This window comes from Leopardus geoffroyi, chromosome A2 (assembly GCF_018350155.1).
Source record: "Leopardus geoffroyi isolate Oge1 chromosome A2, O.geoffroyi_Oge1_pat1.0, whole genome shotgun sequence".
NCBI classification, from domain to species: Eukaryota; Metazoa; Chordata; class Mammalia; order Carnivora; family Felidae; genus Leopardus; species Leopardus geoffroyi.
In genome coordinates, this window is record NC_059331.1 from 38,435,878 (window position 1) to 38,455,620 (window position 19,743).

At 40.1% G+C, this 19,743-nt stretch overlaps 1 protein-coding gene across 9 annotated transcripts in view; it reads right to left on the reverse strand.

Moving 5' to 3' along the window:
- Window positions 1–19,743, reverse strand: part of FOXP1 (forkhead box P1) — a 507,364-nt gene that overhangs the window by 49,575 nt on the left and 438,046 nt on the right. For all 9 annotated transcript variants that reach the window (XM_045493547.1, XM_045493545.1, XM_045493544.1 and 6 more), the window contains one exon: window positions 7,867–7,971. In XM_045493547.1, the coding sequence (XP_045349503.1) occupies window positions 7,867–7,971 (105 nt within the window). The remainder of the gene's footprint in view (window positions 1–7,866; window positions 7,972–19,743) is intronic.

The following is a 19,743-nucleotide window of genomic DNA, read 5'->3' on the forward strand; positions in this document are numbered from 1 at the left end:
GACAACTAACTTAATCCCTCAATTTAAATAAAATAATAATAATAAAAAAAAAATCTAATGATACTTCACTCAAGAGTCAGAGCTTTTTATGAGACCTGTTGCCAATATTAGTGTCTTGGAATGATCTCATCTTTCATCCTGGCGAAATTCCAACACACAATTTCATTAACCCAGGTACTGCAGGTGATAAAACTCATTTTTCCCTAAAGAGACAGCTAAAAAGTACCAGTTATACATTTATGAAGTACCAGCAATCAAAATTATGGATTTTCTAAAAGGTTTTTAACTACTTTTATTGAAAGGAAAATCGCTGTCTCAGACTTTTGTGACACTGCTGCTAATAATAAATTTTACCATTTAGACATGGCCATAATATGGTAGACAGTGTCAATAAAAGTATGGAGCAAAGATGATCCCTGTCTTTTAAGTAATGCCTTCTAATTACACACCGGAAATGATCACGTGAAGTACGTAACTAATGGCTCTTAAAAGAGAAGAACGCACAACGATGTATCTGTAGCGACACAACGTCCTGTATACATGATACTCAGGTACATGCAGACTTCACTGCACTGAGGAGACATTTACGAAATGTTTTCTCTAGTGCTTTCGAAGTCTACGAGAAAAAAATAGCTTTAATTTGCATTTTTGATGAAGGTCTGTTTGCTGGGGAAAAAAATGGGTTCAAAGGTTATTTGCTTCTTTTTCAAGCAAGGTGGTGGCACTGAGCCTGTTACCTTTGGCAAAATTGTTTAAACTTTTCCATCTAATATTCTATAGATCACTAGAGGGCACTGTGGTATTTAGGCCACTCTGACCTCTCTGAGTACTTGGAAAGGTCTTGAACTCCTGAACAATGTCAGAAAGGTGAAAGGGCGGACTTTTCAGGTGGATAAAAATGTGCGCCGGTCCCACCCACTTTTTATTTTTCTAAAGCAATTCAAACATGCAGGAGGAGTACAAAAGTCAAATGCATAAAAATACTGAGCTCCTCTTAACGCTACTCAAAGACCTGTCACCTGGGATCTGAACGGGGACCAGCATCGTCCCTGTGTTCTTGAGATTTAAATGGTGAGGCTGGAGGCTTGGATCTGCACACACCCGACATACTAGAGGGCTGTTCCCTCCACATGTGCTCCAGCCTCCTGCACTAACTGGAGGCGATTTCACTGCAGAACATTCAGGCATGCAAACCGAGAGCCACAAATGGTTTGAAACAATTTATGATATCCGGCCTCCTTCGACATGTATTAGCATATACCTGGTTTCTTTAACATACACTTTGTTTTTCCAAAACCACAAACATCGTTGCTGGAACTTCATGTGGAAGTGCTTAAGGGGCGGAAAGTTAACACCTTTGTGATCCTTGCAGCCTCACGGTGGCTGTTCAACAAAAGCCTCTTTGTCAAGGCTTTCTCGAGATGTTTTCTTAACATGTTCCAAGTAGTTTTAGGCAGGGAACTAAAGTAAACAAGATGTTACCATGATAAAAACACTTGTGAAAACATTACAGGGCGCACTTAGTAGTTTCTTTCACATAAAACTCTTCACAGTTTTGAGAAGTAAAATTCACAGAAAAAAAAATTTTTTTTAAAGCCAATGACCGATGAAATGTCCTCTACTGTCTACAGTCCTCAACCTTTTGGAAGGGTCAGAGTTCTGTCCCGTGGGCATTTCCCTCATTTTTCTTCTCCTAGGCTTCTATTAGAGCACAGAGCAAATTGACCTGGGTTTTAATAAACAATATACATTTGACCAACACGCACAGGCATTGTTTTGATCACTGTGCACAGTGTTCTTCTTCAGGAGAAAAACACGAAAGATACAAACAAAACAAAAACAAAAATTCCTTTCAAAGGGATACCAAGCAAGGACGCAAATTACACCCTTCTGAGATGTTACACAAATGACCACCAACAAGAAAAACTAGGGATAGATGGAAATATTTTCCCCAAGCACCTAGGACTACTTTGTATTTGTGAAACTGGGTCTGTGCCTGATTTTACATTTGAAGTCAGAAACGGGAAAATGTGGTCATGATTTAACCTTCAAATCCACTCTCCACCTTGTCAGAGAGTGATAGGAGCCCCTTTTGAAAAACAACAAGGGAAGAAGTATAAATCCGTGTTTTCACCGGGAAAGGTTGTGTCTGCAGCCTGGTTTGAAGAAAAGCAACAAATGATCCAAGTGGGGACAGAATGGAAGAACGCGGGGAGCTTCACCTATCTGGAGAGGCTCGGGTTTGTTTTTGTTTTGCTGCTCCCAGAGGCTGGGAAGCAATGCAGGGCTGGAGAATTTCATTAGACTGAGTAGGAGCGCCTGCTGGTCTCAGCACTAACAAATACAACAGTCACATGATAACTCGTGGTTGATGGGTTAAAAAAAAAAAAAACAAAACACCAACACGAAAACTGCAACTTGTTTTGAGAAAAAACAGGGAAATAAATGCATACAATGGACTGGGTATCTGCTGATTCTGATAAAGCGTCCCTCTGCTGGCTGTGGGGGAAAGACAACAGGATGGTTATTTGTACAGTATTTATCTTTGAAATCAAGGGCCCTGTGGTATACCTCACCTTGGGAACAAACACTGCAGAATGATCACAGAAAAGTGTCAAATCTCTGGGTCTGATTTACCAACAGTTATGATATTTCTCTCTCAGGAGGGAAAAAAGAATATGCCTCATTTTTAGACCCATGAGTCTCCCCTCCCTTCCTTTAACCTCCCTCTCTGTGAACACTGGCATTTTATTGTCAGATGGGATTTTTATCCTGAATAACTGATCTTGGCCTCTCTAAAAGTTATCTCTTACTAGCCTCAGCAACAGAGGATCAGAAAACAGCTACCACGCAAAGTCACTTTCCCCTTTCACACTGAGCCCTAAAAACCAGGTGGAAAGAGCCCAAGCCCATCTAAGTGTAAAAACTGTGGATGGTGAATGAGGTAACAGGGCAAGGCATGCATGGGTGTTTTCCCAAAATGTGAATAAATGTAAGGGCTCTGTGAATCCAAACTAAAATAACCCAAGACAGCAATGGCTAAGGAAATGTAAAAAGATTTCTCAGCTAAAAACGTTATGACACCAACAAGTTTACTCTAGGTCAGAGGTCAGCAATCTAAACACCCATCCCTTACCACGGTCCTATGGTTGCTTTTACGCTGCAAAAGCAGGGGTGAGTAGTTGCGAGAGACTGTACAGACTGCAAAAATCTACCCTATTTACTGTCAGATCCTTTACAGAAAAAGTTGGCCGCCCCTCGCCCCTCCATCACACTGGATTGTGTGGGACTTTTGACAAGAAATTTATGGTGACAAATATTAAAGATTAGTCTCTTCTGACATGTTAATGTTCTGCACGGTTACAACATCTTCCCTAGGAATGCTCAGAAATGTTCGGATATTTAAAATTATCCCTCTTTTAAACACATACTTGAGGGCATAGATAAGGAAAAAAGGACTGATATATTTTTAAAGAGTGCCTAGTATGGGTCAGGCACTTTATGTGATGCGCCTTTTAATTCTAACCTCGAGAGGGGGTCACTAATATTGTTATCCCCAACTACACGTGTGGATACTGAGGCTCACACAGGCTGTGTGCCTAGCTCAAAGAACACACTGATACCAAATGGCTTCACTACCCCATCTGCCTTTTCTTAGAAGCTCTTTCTATACCTATGGCGTGAAGTTGAAAACATATAGTTAATAAATGGTGATGCTTCTAACCCCGTCGTCGCAGGACTGCTTGGATTTGGATCTTCACTCCACTTCCTGCTAGCTGTGTGACCTTGGGGAAAATCACTTGACTTCTCTGTGTTAGCTTCCTTAGCTGTAAGTTGAGAGTAATACCTTAATATTATCACTGTTAGGTGGGGTGAGGATTAAATGGGTCATACAGCTGACTCTTGAAAAACGTGGGGCTGGGGCGCCTGGGTGGTGCAGTCGGTTAAGTGTCCGACTTCAGCCAGGTCACGATCTCGCGGTCCGTGAGTTCGAGCCCCGCGTCAGGCTCTGGGCTGATGGCTCAGAGCCTGGAGCCTGTTTCCGATTCTGTGTCTCCCTCTCTCTGCCCCTCCCCCGTTCATGCTCTGTCTTTCTCTGTCCCAAAAATAAATAAACGTTGAAAAAAAAAAAAAATTTAAAAAAAATAAATAAAAAAAAAAAAAAAAAAAAGAAAAACGTGGGGGTTAGGAACGCTGACCCCTCCTCACCCCTCAGGTAGCAAAAATCCATGGGTAACTTTTCACTCCCCCCCCCAAACTGAACTGCTAATAGCCTACTGTTCATAGGAAGCCTTACCAACAACACATGACGTCAATCAACACATTACTGTGTGTTGTTATGTATTATATACTATATTGCAATAAAGTAAGCTACAATATAAAGTATTAAGAAAATCCTAAGGAAAGGAAATATTTCTAAAACTGTATTGTGTTTGTTGAGAAAACAAATCTGCATGTAAGTTGATCTCCACAGTTCAAATCCATATTATTCAAGGGTCAGCCATATATATAAAGTACTTGGAGCTGACCCTGTGGCACAGTTCTGAGTTGTTTAATTATAAACTCTTACTAGGGGAGCATAAAATCAGGGGATCAAAAGATAAGTGGGGAAAAAAATCTAGAATGCAACAACTAAGTCAAGGTCAGAGCAATGCTACGTTTTGTTGACTAAAAGTGCCTTGGAGAATCCAAGTACTCCTAGTATCAACTTGCTTAAACCATAAGACTGTTATGTCCCTCTATAGAGTGAGAATGGAAAAGAAGAGTGAGCCCACAAAGAGGTGCTTCCAGAATCTACAAATATGGCACAATTTGAGAAGAAATGCTTAAAACATCACTTCTCATCAACAATGACTCCACGATGACATGATTCAAAGAAGCCATGTGGTTTCTGTTTGACCCACACGATATATGGTAGCTCTTTCAGTCCAGTTCAATGGAAAGCAAAGTTGGTTTCACGAGAGCCAATTTGATTACTCTTTAGACTGCACACAGATGTGGGAGAAGCGAATCTGCAAGAAGACTAACTTATTTTCCACTACATTAAGCAAGACACTGAAACCTGAAGACAACTCTGAATTTCCCAGAGCTAAAATCATGCTGTAGAGGAAACTCAGAATCCTGAATTTGTCATATATGGCCAATCAATGGGTAACTCAAGAAATCATTAAGAGAGCAGTGAGTTCGAGGGTTTTTTTCTTTCATGTTCAGCATTTAGCCTCCCATTTCTGGTTTATATACTTGTTTTGCACACTTGGGAACCAAATCTCTCCTCCCCAACCCCCATGTGGTTCACGTGGGGTGAAGGGTGAACGTCTCGATGTGCTCTGGAGGTGGCCATGCGATGGAAGGAAGGCTGGCTACAACACTGTGACTGGCTCAAAGCTGGAACACGTGACTCAATCTGGGTCAGGGGGAGCCTGCTCGGGACTACTGGTGGACGACAGAAAAAGAGGTGCACTGTGAGATGGATCAACTTGTGGCATACAGATTTGTCATCTTTAGTTCTACTTGGGAAGAGCCTAAGAATGAAGGCAACACAGAAGAAAACCAAGCCAACAGACACAAAACCAATGCTCCAATAGGCTTGTTTAAGCTTCTAGATCCAGCCATGCTTGAGGCAGCTATCCCACTGGACTTCCTAGTTATAAGAGCCAATTATCACTCCCCAACTCCCCCCTGCTGTCTTGGGGGGGAGGGGAGAAAGGGGTTAAACCAGGTCTGTAGCTTACAAGCGGAAGTCTTCTACCAAACAGAAGTCATTAAGTACTAAGAAATAAACAGGCAACCATGGCAGGTTCATAGCGGCTACCCAATCCACTGAGCAAACATGAACCAAGAACATGTCGCGTCATGCGCGAAACCACAATAATTGACAGATGGTTTCCTATAAAGATCCAGGCTCCAAATATCCTTAAAAGGGGATTTAAAAAAAAAAAAGAATTCATTAGTCTAGGCCCCAATTTTCATGATCATTAGATTCTTTTCTTTCGTACGAGGTTGGTTTAAAATTGTGCTATCTCATTGTGGAGGCACAAGAAAAAAATTACATATATATATATATATATATATATATATATATATATACACACACACACACATATATATGTGTGTGTGTGTGTATATATAAAATTGTCAGCTTAGTGATAAATGGACTTCTGATTTGAGGTTGAGGGTGGAAATACTCTGATGATTAACAACATTTTTTAAATGGATCATACTGAAAAACTGCCTTTTTCCCTTTGTGGCTCTAAAACTGATACACCAAGAATAGTCATAGCAATTGTGTATTTTTAAAGACTTTATGAAAATAAATCCTATTTACAGATGGTTATCGACCATTCTAGAGATAAGTGAAATTAGCACCAATGTATTTATCAAAGCTAGCACTGGTGAAGAAGGTGAAATCAGAATTTGAAAGTGGTTTCTGACAAAGTCTTTTTCTCTCATTATCTAAATACAATTAGGCAAAAACAAAACAAAGATTTATAATGAGTGATTTATAAGAGAACAAAGCCCAATAACACAACTAGCTTGAATCAGAATAATTGTAAAGGGCTTTTGCTTACTTTAAAGTATCACTGTTCTTGATTGTTCATATTTAGGAACAAATTTTAGGCATCTCTTCTGACAATTTTTTAAGTACTTAACTTTCTAATGACTACATAATGCTCATCAAGTAAAATATTAAAGCTGGGAAGCTCTGAAATAGATTCACAGTCTTCATTAATTAAAACACCATATCAGTGAAACTCCTTTCAGGTAAACAATGAATGGATCTTTAATGGTACGTTCTTGAAATAGTTGTATGCAGATCCATAAGGCTAAATATAGAGACTACTTTAAGAATATACAGACCACACAAAACTAGAAACCTGTACACAAATCAGCTGTTTTCTATTTCTGGGGGCTTGAATGAGAGGGAAAAGCCAAAAGCAAAGACCTCCCAACTCCCAATCTATAAGTCATCACGAAGTTGGACATAAAGGAGTGATACGCGTGCATATGTTCAATTATTGCGTAATATATAAATATACTAAATACAATGTATTATTATATTCAGCCCATCTGCCAATGATTTGGTGATACTACCGATAAATTTATGGGGTATCAATAACACAAGGCAGTTTAGTCTGAATATGGTCAAAGGACAAGGTACGGTACAGAGGAGAGATACTAAGCTGTAGTGCAGAAGCATTTCATTTCAACTCTGAGATGATTAATCTATCATTTCTTTACAGAGATACTTTAACAATGTTACAGACTTAAGTGGGATAATCCAAGTTTTTGTCATACTTTAATGGTACAAATTAAAGTTACTCCATTCTCCCCATAAGGACAAGAATTGGAACTAAAGTCAACACCAGGATGGAAAGGTAAGAAGCAACTTGGCAGCATTTCCCTGGCACCCATTTCTTAAGTGTGTAAGTCATGTGTATAAAAATGAAGGGGACCAGTCACTAAGCTGCAACCGGCCGTGAAGTGACAGCAGTCTTGTAAACTTAAGAGTATGTCAGTGACTCAGTATGCAGACCAATGAATACAAGTGAAAACTAAATTCTGGCAAACTTAGTACTGGGAAAATTTTTATTTAATCCCTGTCATCCTGAGGAAATGGGTAAACGATAGACTCTTACCAAGAACATCAAAACTACCCTTGGGTGAACCTCTTTTGCCCTTTACCATCTACCCTCCACAGATTCTGGGATTATTCCTAGGACGATGTGCTAGCCCTTAGGATCTAGAGTCCATTCTCAAAATGGGGGTGTGAAACCCTTCATCAAAAAGGTATTTTATAAGGAAAAGCATGAGCAGTGGGAGGTGATAGCTATGTAAGAGAAGAAAGCGATATAAAATCATTCTTACTTCAGAAATGATTGGAAATCTTCGCACACTGCTTCACAGCCTGGCCACTTGCATACACCATGTCCGTAGAGAGGATGGCTATGGGGGTGCTCCTCGTGGGACAAACTGAAAAAAAACACACACGCACACACACACACAAAAGGACAAGAGAATGAATTTGTTGCCAAGAACCATCCCAACAGGCTTAAAAGGCAAGAGGAACCCACATGTCTGAAAGTGGACATGGAGAAATCTAGGGTTTCTTTTCCCCAGGCATTTACAAATTAATTCTGCATTGTTATCTAAAAGCAAGAGTTAAATTCCAGACTGTGACTAGTCCAATGTTAGAAATGTACCACCACGTATGAAAAGTGTTTGACAGGCTTTTGTTAGAGGCAAAGCTCTCTACTCAAACTGTGAAGGATTCTTTAAAAAGCTAGAATTTATCATTTAATCTACATAATGAAAATGATCAAATCTGTACTTGATTTTGAGATTCTCTTGCTGTTTTCTACCCAGGATATTATACATTTTCCTCCTCCCTTCCACTAGAAAACTGCTTTCACATAATTGTATGATCTTTTCACAAATTAATTTTATCAAGCACCGAATAGAGCAATTAAATAATTTAGCATCAAATAACTTAGCAAGACAAATATATCCAAGTAGATGATTAGCTTAAAAACACTAGCGACAGCAGGAAGATTACATCCCTAAAATTATAGACACCACGACTGAGAAAAAACTTGGCATGAACACAAGGGGTTAATCCTTCAGTGGGGTTCCAATCAATATGTAATGATTTGACCACAAGGATCCAAGTCATGGGATGCTTTGATCCACACCATGTGGTGCTTGGGGAAGTGTATCTGTTGCACTCGCTGATGATCCATATTCTCAAATATTTTCTCTATTAGATTTCTGCATCCAGACTTCTTTCAGACAAATTATTTTTACAGTCATTTCCATAACCTTAGATTCCATCAAGTAGAAATGTAAAACTAACATTCAGAGTTCTGTTTCATACTCAAGCGCATTCTCTTCAAGGAAGGGCTATTTTGCAACTTATTCCACTGTCTGTCTGTGATTCTGAACTTGAATCATGACTCCATACACATACACGCAAGCGCGCACACATGTACAGCTTGTAGATTACCACAAGGATGCGTATTCACATATTATCGATTGATTCACATTCACAGAGCAGACATACACAAACGCCACTTGTCCCTGACTAACAATGAATCCACATTTGGCATATTACCAACAGTTAAACTAAGGAGCACTAACAGTAAAGACACATGTGCATAGAACTATACCTTATCAAAGATCAATAGGTCTATCTATGGCTTTTAAATAATTATGTTGGAAATTTAACATAATTTGAAAAGAGCGATCAGCTTTTTTTTTTTGCCTTTAAATAGAAAATGAATCTGGAAACCAAAAAAAAAAAAAAAAAAGTTACACAAGTCTTACTGATAAAGGTGCCCCTCATGAGAGAAAAGAGTAACACAAGTGAACGAAGGTAGCTCTATAAGGAGAGGTACACAGCCCCGTGGCCAAAGGATATTCTCTAAGCAGTTAAGAGGGCAAAAGTCCACTGGACCAATGGAAAGAATTACTACCAATCCAAGATCATCTTCAGATTTTTTTTTAATGTTTGTTTATTTTTGAGAGAGAGAGAGAGCCAGAGTGCGAGCAAGAGCGGGCAGAGAGAGAAGGAGACACAGAATTGGAAGCAGGCTCCAGGCTCTGAGCTGTCAGCAGCGAACCGGATGCAGGGCTCAAACTCACAAACCGCGAGATCATGACCTGGGCTGAAGTCGGACGCTCAACTAACTGAAGCCATCCAGGCGCCCCACATCTTCAGAATTTTTAAACAATAAATTAGAAATGATGACCTAAGATGATGTTAGTGTAACTATTTTGGTAATCATGTCATGATACATGTAAGTCAAATCATTATGCTGTACAACTTATACAATGCTCTCCATCAGTTATACCTCGCTAACACTAGAAAAATAGATATGATACAAAAACAGAATTTCAAAAAATTACTGACAATATTTGAAACTAAAGAGTCCTTCTAAGGACTGAATTCTCAGCTATTCTGAGGGAGGGAAACCATTGAAATGAAAACTATTCCTATCAATAGCATAGAAAGAAAAAAAAAAACCTAACCATAGTTATGTTCTTTACCAATTTCATCCAACTTCATTAAGATTAATTAAAATATTTTCATAATGTTAAAATTTTTTATATCTATAAAAATATATAATACACATTTTTCAGAAATTAAGGCATGAAGATTTCTATCACCCATTTATAAATATTTTCAAAAATGTTTACTGAGGGAGAGAGGGCATAAATGTGTGAGGCAGGGGGAAGGGCAGAGAGGGGAGAGACAGAGGATCCAAATCCAGAGCTGCCTCTGCACGGTCAGCAGAGTCAGATGTGGGGCTTGAACCCACGAACTGCGTGACCACGACCTGAGCCGAAACTAAGAGTCAGAAGCTTAACCGACTTAGCCACTCAGGTGCCCCTCGTCCTTTTATATTTAACCTAATCTTGTTATTAAAGAATTTCTGTTATCGACTAGTCTTCAAAATCCTTATTTACTAAAGCAAAGAGCCCACCATAAACCATCTTAGCTGTAGTTACATACTGAAATTGGTCAAACCATCCCTCTATTTTGGACACTGAGACTCCCTTCATGTTTCATACGCCTATGAACAATGTTAAAAATAAAATTTACCAGGTCAAACATCCCAGTATATAACTGATTTTTACAAGATGCATTCAGAGAAATGGAATGAGTCAATTAATGAGTACTCAGTTTTAAAATTCACTATGAATATTCTATCAAGTTGCTCTCGAGAGATGCTGCATGCCGACTATGTTCTTAACCATTATACATACTTTGTGTAATTCCTTAAGTTGGAAACCAAATGCCTCAACTGGTTAGGGTTTAAAATTAATACCACTAGTTAAAAACTGCCAACGGTTATTCTTCTGTGCTTTTTTTGTTAAGCGGAGAGTGTCCTGAAACTAACAGTATGAAAGAAAATGGTAGGTGTTCGCTGGAGGAATTTATGATTACAAATAAAATATACATGATTTAACATGGGCTCTGCCATCCCTTCTCCCCCCACCCCATCTCTCTGCTTTTTGGTTAGGTTATTTGTGAAGGCCCCGCGGCCTGAATAAAAACTACTCTGCTCCAAGAATTTATTTTTAGTTCAACTTGGTATCCTTATTTTTCAAAGTGAGAACAAAGGACTGTCCACTAAGACTTTATAGAAAGACAAGGTTCCCAGAACTAAAGAAACCCAAAGCCCTCACACACATGTACATAGTTACATACTCAGAATACCTCTTGAAAATTTGCCTCTACATTAAAACAACATTTACTATGAAAATAAGATATGCTTTTATTTTCCTAAGTTCACACAGCGATAACGCCGAGACGGCTACTAAAGAAAGTCCATTCCCCTGCCACCCTATCCCCACTCCACACGGAATTAACGCACCCTAGATAATAACACTGTTAACATCTGGTACGTTATTGTGCTTTTTCTTCTAACACATCACTAGTTTATGAAAATGGAAACATACTATATACTGCCACCTGTTTTTCATGTTTGATATATAATTCAATACTTCTATTTATTTTGTGCGTCTCACAGATACTTTTATTCATGCTGTGAAGGAAAAAATACTGTTTTAAAAAATTTTTACTTATTTTTTGGGAGTGGTTCGGGAAGGGCAGAGAGAGAGGGTGAGAAAATAGAAGCAGGCTCCAGGCTCCGAGCTATCAGCACAGAGCCCGACATGGCGCCTGAACTCACAAACCGAGATTGTGGCCTGAGCCGAAGCAGGAAGCTTAACCAGCTGAGCCACCCAGACGCCCCTGAAAAAAAAGCACTTCTAAAAGTGTTCAGTGATGGATGTTCCACAACGCAGCTTACTGCAATTTACAGCCAGACTGGTGTTCCCAGCTAACATGTGTTCCAAGTAAAGCTGGTTAATGACGACCACGAGCAGGTGTAGGACTTGAAACTTTGAAATCTTTACTTCCTTTTTAAAAAAATTAATAAATTGATTAATTAAGAGAGAGAGAATAGCTCAAGTAGGCTCCACACTCAGTGCAGAGCCTGAAGCAGGGCTTGATCTCATAACCATGAGAACACAACCTGAACTGAATTCAAGAGTCCGACACTTAACCGACTGAGCCATCCAGGCTCCCCTAAATCTTGACTTCGTTTATCAGCACTCCTGATTGCACAAAAGATGGAACCCAATCAACCCCATTCCTAACCAAATGTCCTGGTAAACTTAGGTACAGTAAGGCTTCATGGGGATCCAAACATTTTTAATAAGGTTTTGAAGCATCCTGGTGCGCAGGACCACTGGCTTAGGCCACCATAACCTGCGTGGCCAGTGAGTATAATTGGATACTTTTAAATACGTGGTTGTCTGAAATAAAATGCTAGGCTTTGAAAGGAAAAGAAACAGGCTGGCAGTAGTGCTCTGACAGAGCATCTCTGGAAAAACCCATAAGGAACCACACTGTCAGAGGTGGTGAAGAAACGGAATTTTCACCATGTCACGTTTGAAGTTTTTATTTTATGCACTGTAGGAAGGCTGTGCTGTTGGACTGTTAATTTTTTTCATTTACATGTATGAATATATACCTATATGTGCACACATGACAAAATCAAGTGCTACTCAGGACTCAACTTTGAGACTGCCATCTTCCTTGACAGTGGCACAGCAAAGCGCACAGCATGGGTGGCTGAGTCCAGCTCCTGGCCTTTCAAGCACGCTGTGTGGTATACCAGCTGTACTTGTGAATGGGAGCTTTTCTGTTTCACTGGAAATGTGGAACAAACATTTATATTCTGACTGCCTTTTGGGATGGGCCAAAAAGTGAAAGAAGAAAATGAAGAAAACGAGTAAAAAATGTTTTTTAACTTGAATTATTTATACATGTTTATAGGCTGAAACATGGTGGAAGACGGCAATCCAAGGACCCGACGGTCAGGTAAAATCAGTGAGCCCAATCATTTCAATAAGCTGTCCTAGGTAAACTCAGCAATGTGCAAAGTATATACTTCCGGAAAGCTGCCAAAGCCAAGGATGAATAAAGACATATTTGGTTTTGAAGGGATTTAAAAATGTTGGTCCAAATTTAAACTTTCAAAAATATAGAGTCAACTTTTTAATAAATTATTTTTTACTACAAACTCCCAGGTTAAAAATCCCAGGGGCAGGGATTGCATCGGACTCATCTCCACACACTCACATAGAACATGGGCTCAACAAATGTTACATGGATTCAGGAATAAGAGACAATAAATAATTATGCTAGGCTATTGGATTTTGCCGTGGATGTATCATTCACTTAGTGTGAATGATACACTTTTTTTTTTTTATTCTTGAAGGTGAAGGCCAGAATGATGCCTAGCCACTAGAGAAAACAGGGTTGTGACACCTTCTTTTATTTAATTTTACTTCTAATAATATGAAATACAAATAGTGTGCAATCAAGAAAAGCCAGGTGATTTAAACTGCTCTTAATAATCCTTGGTATATAAAAATTAAATGTTTTTTTAACACGAGAACAGTGACAGCATTTCAGATGAGAGAGAACCAACTTGCCATAAATACAATTACATATAAGTATGTAATAACAATTCCTGACCTTACATGATATCACACACAGTATATGTTCTTCTGTATGGTGTAATGGTGTCATTTTCAAAGACATTTATTTAAGAATTTTTCCTATTTATTCTTCTTATGTCAAAGTATACCCGCCAGAGTCCTAACTTCAATACAGACTTGAGCCTCTGAGAAGATCTTTTATTTTATTTTTTAAATGTTTATTTATTTTTGAGAGAGAGAGAGAGACAGAGCACGAGTGGGGGAGGGGCAGAGAGAGAGGGAGACACAGAATCTGAAGCGGGCTCCAGGCTCCGAGCTGTCAGCACAGAGCCCGACGCGGGGCTCCCACTCACAGAGTTGAGATCATGTGAGATCATGACCTGCGCTGAAGTCGGATGCTCAACCGACTGAGCCACCCAGGTGCCCCCTCCCAAGTTCACTTCTTAATGACAACTTGAAACTGCAATCATTAAATTCATCTACTGCAACTAAGAACAATTTCTTATTTCAGTCCATTCTCTTGAGTGTATTAGTCCTGTAAGTTAGTTTTTTGTATGCACACCTCACTGTACTCAGTGTCAACCAACTTAAAGGCAGTTCCCCTTTCGGCTGACAGCGCACCCAGCTTTTCCTGTGCCCTGACCCAGGTTCTCCTGTTTCTCTTCTGAGTCTACCCCAATTTGTGTTTTCGCTCTTTTCCAAGTGTGCTCTGTTATCTTCCTCTCCAAATTCCTGATTCGACTGTAAACAAAAGTCTGCATCTGTGTGCACTAGTTTTATAGTTTCCCTTTGTCACGCTCCCCCCAAGTTAACCCCAAATTATAAAATGTATTTTATTTCCCTGGCATGTTATTTTATTAATCGAGTTGTGAAAGACTGCTGGTCATTCTCTAATCACTCAAAATTGTGAAAAATGGGGGCGCCTGGGTAGCTCAGTTGGTGAAACATCTGACTTGGGCTCAGGTCATGATCTCATGTTCCTGAGTTCAAGCCCTGCATTGGGCTCTCTGCTTTCAGCACTGAGCCTGCTTCAGATCCTCTGTCCCCCCTCTCTCTCTGCCCATCCCCTGCTCCCACACTCTTTTTTCCTGTAAAAAAATTTTTTTAAATAAAAAAATTGTGAAATATGTTTTTCTTTTTTAAGTGTTACTGAGAGATTCATATACCATACGATTCACTCTTTTAAAGTATATAATTCAATGGTTTTGAATATGTTCAGAGTTGTGTAACCACATCGCATATAATTATAGAACATTTCTATCACACCAAAAAGGAATCCTATACCCATTAGCAATCACTCCCCATTTCTTCTCAACCTTCAGTTCCTTCCCACCACTAATCTTCTGTTTCTAGACATATGCTTATTCTGGACATTTCATATAAACAGCATCATACAAGATGTGCTTTTTGTGTCTGCCTTCTTCCACTTAGCACAGTGCTTTGGAGGTCCATCATCCCTGTAGTGTATATAAGGACTTCATTTCTTTTTTTCAGCTGAATAGTAGTATCCCACTGTGTGTGTGTGTGTGTGTGTGTGTGTTTGTGTATCCATTTTTTGTGTATGCATAAAATTTTTTGTGTATGTCCATCAATTTATCCATTGATGGACATTTGGGCTGTTTCCACATTCTAGTTATTGTGAATAGTGGTGATATGAGAGTGCAGGTATATGAATGAATACATGTTTTCAATTCTTTTGGGTGTATATATCTAAGAAGAGAACTGTCGGGTCATGGGGTAACTCCGGTGAACACGTGGAGGAACCACCAGACCAGTGTTAAAATCTGCCGCACTACCTTATATTCTAACCAGGTTTATTTGAGGGTTCCAATTTCTCCATGTACTTGCCAAGACCTGTTGTCTTTAACCCTGCCACCTCACTGCATGTAAAGTGGTATTTTTTTGTATTTCTGATTTGTATTTACTTACCATTTAATACTGTTGAGCATCTTTTCATGTGCTGTGCTTTTCATGTGCTGTGTATCATCCTTAGAGAAATGTCTATTCAAATTATTTGTCCATTTTTTAAAACCTGGGTCATTTGTCTTTTTACTCTTGAATGACGTTTTAAATATACATACATATATATTTATTTTTTTGCATCTCAGTTTCTTATCACAAAAATGATTTACAAATAGTTACTTCCATTTTGTGGACTACCTTGCCAGGTTCTTGATGGTGTGCTCTCAAGCACAAGTCTCTGATTTTGATGAAGTCCCATTTGTCTGTTTTTTCTGTAGTTCCATGTGATTTTGGTGTCACATCGAATAACCCACTGACTAATCTAAGGTAACGAAGATTTATTCCTATTATGTTTTCTTCTGAGAGTTCTGGCTGTCACATTTACGTCTATCACTCATCTTAATTTTTGTATATGGTGTGAGGAAGAGGTCCAACTTCATATTTTTGGCATGTTGTCCCAGGACCATTTGATGGAAAGGTCATTCTAGTTCTCTCTTCAATGAATTGTCTTGGCACTTTGTCAAAAACCAACTGAACATAAATTCACTTTTGGTACATTTTGCACACAGGCACTGGGCAAAAATGACACACCTTGTGGATGAATGAGGAGGAGGTGCTTAGTGATTACTGACTGAAGGGACAAAGGTCGTCTATGCCTTCTAGTAAGGACTAATGGATCCTTACCGCTGCTGTGGAGCAGGAAGCTTTTCCCTTCTAAACTATTCCTCACCCTCTACAAACACTCCCCCTCCCCCTAAACTGCAAGCGATCCCCTTGCTGCCACCTTCGACCACTTAGGAGCAGTTCTGCCTCCCTCTCTTCGCCACTGATCACCTCCCTCTTTCCCACCATTTGGCCTCTCATTCAGCCAGCCAAAATTAGTGGCATACTGACCCTGAGACAGGCACCGAGGTTACTACGGACCAAGACCAGTTCTCTGAGAAAATGAACTATTGCCTCCCTACGGCTCAAGTCTCTACTGGTCTTTTTTCCAATTCTTTGCTCTCTTGTCCACATGCACGTGCTTGCTTCTGTCCACCCCATTACCACTTCAGTCACAGAATCTCTCTCTCTCAGATCTGTCACAGCCCGTGATCTTGGCTGGGTGGCAAGGGGCTGCTCACTCTCTGCCAAAACATTTAACGACTCCAGGTACCTCAGGTTTCCAGAAAGATGTTCTCCTGATACAGTTTCAGGACTACCTAGTACTTAAAAGCGCCTACATTAAACTGTGATCATAACCACGGCAAGTGTCCATGAAAGCCACTTTTTTTTTTTTTTTTAAGTAGGCGCCACGCACAGCATGAAGCCCAGTGGGGGGCTTGAACTCACGACCCTGAGATCAAGACCTGAGCTGAGATCAAGAGTCAGACGCTTAACCGACTGAGCCACCCAGGCGCCCCTGAAAGCCCCTATTTTACAGCTTCTTCTTTTATTTGTTTAATTCTTTAATGACAACTTACACAGAAATGGTACCACTTTCTCTCTTTCTCTCGCTTCACTTTTTAGTTCTTATCACATTTCCCTGCCTTCTACTCTGCTACCGCATCCTAGTTTCAATGACATTTTAAGTATCAGACCAGGGATTTCTCAGGTTTAGAGATGGGATTATGAATTTGATTTCTGGTGATGAAGTGGTATCAGAAAACATGCCTTCAGATTTATTTGTACCAAATGTTCATGAACTAACTGATACATTTATGATATATACAACATGTCGGTTTCCATGACACCAAACTAGGTGAGTTGGCTTTGGAACGCCATCACAGTGGACCTCGTAATATGGAGTGATGCAGATGAACAGCAGCAGAAGAGAAGATTACTTAAATCTCTGCCACGATTTTCCATGCTAGAGTTGATCCTTCTGACGTCTTTCCTACTATTGTGTATATCCTGCAAACCAGGTGGAAGTCAAAGTCCCTTACGGAAAATAAAATGACAGGTCGAGTTTCTTCATGGGTCCCGGTGCAGTAAGAGGAGGAGAAGGTCTCACACCTGACTACAAACACGCAAATGATGTGTGGGAACAGGGGAAATGAGGATGCGAGTACAGCATCCTTTTTCCTGGCAGCTTTGTAAAAATGACCTTTCTCCTTTCACTTTCACTGAAAACACTTCAAGAAGCAGGCGGGCTTCTCAAGGCCCATTGAAAGCTGGGAGACGGCTCAGACGTTTTTCTAGCGTACTACCTTCATTTTGCTTTTCCCTCATTTCAGAAATACGCCATCCTACGTGTTTCTCTATTGGTTTTCCACAAGTACGTGGGCCAGCATTTCTATAACCTTACACAGAGAGAAGGGTGTTGGAGGAAAGCCCACGACACAGCCCAGGCTAGAGGGAGTGAAGATGGAGTGTCCACCACCTGGAACACACACACACGCTTCTCTCTCTCTCACTCGCTCATGCGGTGAATCCTTGACTCTCCTTCCCCATAACGCTCATCATCTCAATTTTCTGCTGCTTTTCAAATCATGTTTAATTAGAGGATTTCACATTCCCTTGTGATATGATATTCATGAGTAAAACTTGCAATTGGAGTGACTGTGAATTAGTCTATTAAGTGCCAGATTTGTGCTTTTAAACAATGATTGAGATTATTGTTATTATCTCCTCCCAATATTGTGCCTCAAGATGTGAGGGCTACCTCAACTAACTTTATATCTCAAGTACAAGCTTTTAACTCCTTAGGTCCAGGAGTTTCCCCTCCCCCCTTGCATTACAGATTATCCTGTAAGAAATACAGGGTTCCCTTCCCTGCAATGGCCCTCAGGGCAGGGCCCACAAAAGTGGTGTGTGGGGTGAGTTCGAATGATATACAAATATCCTCACTCTCGTAGTTATGAAGTCAGGTTCATGTGTACTAGAAAAAAAAAAAAAAACTCGACCAATACATCAGATTCATGACTTGTCAGTGTCACATTTTTTTTTTTTTTTTCTAACTTGCGCTCCAATAGGGAGCCCAACGCAGGACTTGAACTCATCAACCTGAACTCGAGACCTGAGCCACCATAAGAGTCAGATGCCCAACTAACTGAGCCACCCAGGCATCCTCAGTGTTTAATTTTCATGAAATCTATTTAGGTTAGTCAGTTTTAAGAAAAATATTAAGCAATAATTAGTTAAAAGGTATACGGAGATATGACAATAACTGGCCACGGCAGGACTCAAAGTCAATGCTGACTGGCCTTAAAAGATGGATGTTTGTACGGAAGCGTAAGGAAACGCAGCCCTCCTCTTCCATTGCTTTCCTTATAGTCATGCTTCTCAAAGTTTATTATGGATAGAAATCACTGGGATATCTTTTTAACATGCAGATTCTACTTTAGTACTTCTGGGTTGGGGCCCGAGACCGTGTATGTCTGCGAAGCTCGTGTGTGATATCAATGGTGTGGGGCCACGGACCACAACTTGTATACCAAGTCTCTTGAGAGCTCCCTGTTCAGCATCTGACCTAAAAAGGACTGTTATTAAAGGAGCCTTTCTGGCTTCTTAAAGGAGCGGTCATGGGGTGCCCTATTCACTGTGGGTTGACAAACAAGTTGGAGATGGATAAAAATGGAAAGGGGTCATGACCCTGGGCACTCCTCACCAAGCAAGAGTTGCAGACTCAAAAAAAAAAAAAAAAAAAAAAAAAAAAAAAAAAGGCTGTCTGGCCCTGTTACCTAAGAAATACAGGCAAGGCTTTTTCAAATTTAGTATCACAAAGCAGGTAAGACTGAAGGAAGTTAGCATGGGGAAAGGAGCATTTCCTGTCTAATAAACACCAATTTCACATTAACCCAAATTCGGTGAGTGCTTTCATCTGAGAATGATGTCTCCAGATACTACACTGATCTATCAGGAATACCCTGCCATAAACTGATGAATCGGTGAATGTGACAACTCAAAACATCACAGCCCCCTGACTCTCTGCTTGCTATCCCCGAACCCGGAAGTACAAGATGTATGGGTGAATAAACAGGATGGGGAATTAGATTTTTAGGAAGATAAATGATAGTTTTGGGTTTTTCTAGGAAACCAGGGTAAACATACCATGAAAGCAGGGTTTCAATTCACTTGGCACAGTACCATATTCAGTCAAGGTCCCTCTCTTCAGCAAAAAGAGGAAAGCCTAGGGGTGCCTGAGTGGCTCAGTCAGTTAAGTTTCTGACTTTGGCTCAGGTCATGATCTCATGGTTTGTGGGTTCAAGCCCTGCATGAGGTTCTGGGCTGACAGCTCAGAGCCTGGAGCCTGCTTCGGATTCTGTGTCTCCCTCTCTCTCTGCCCCT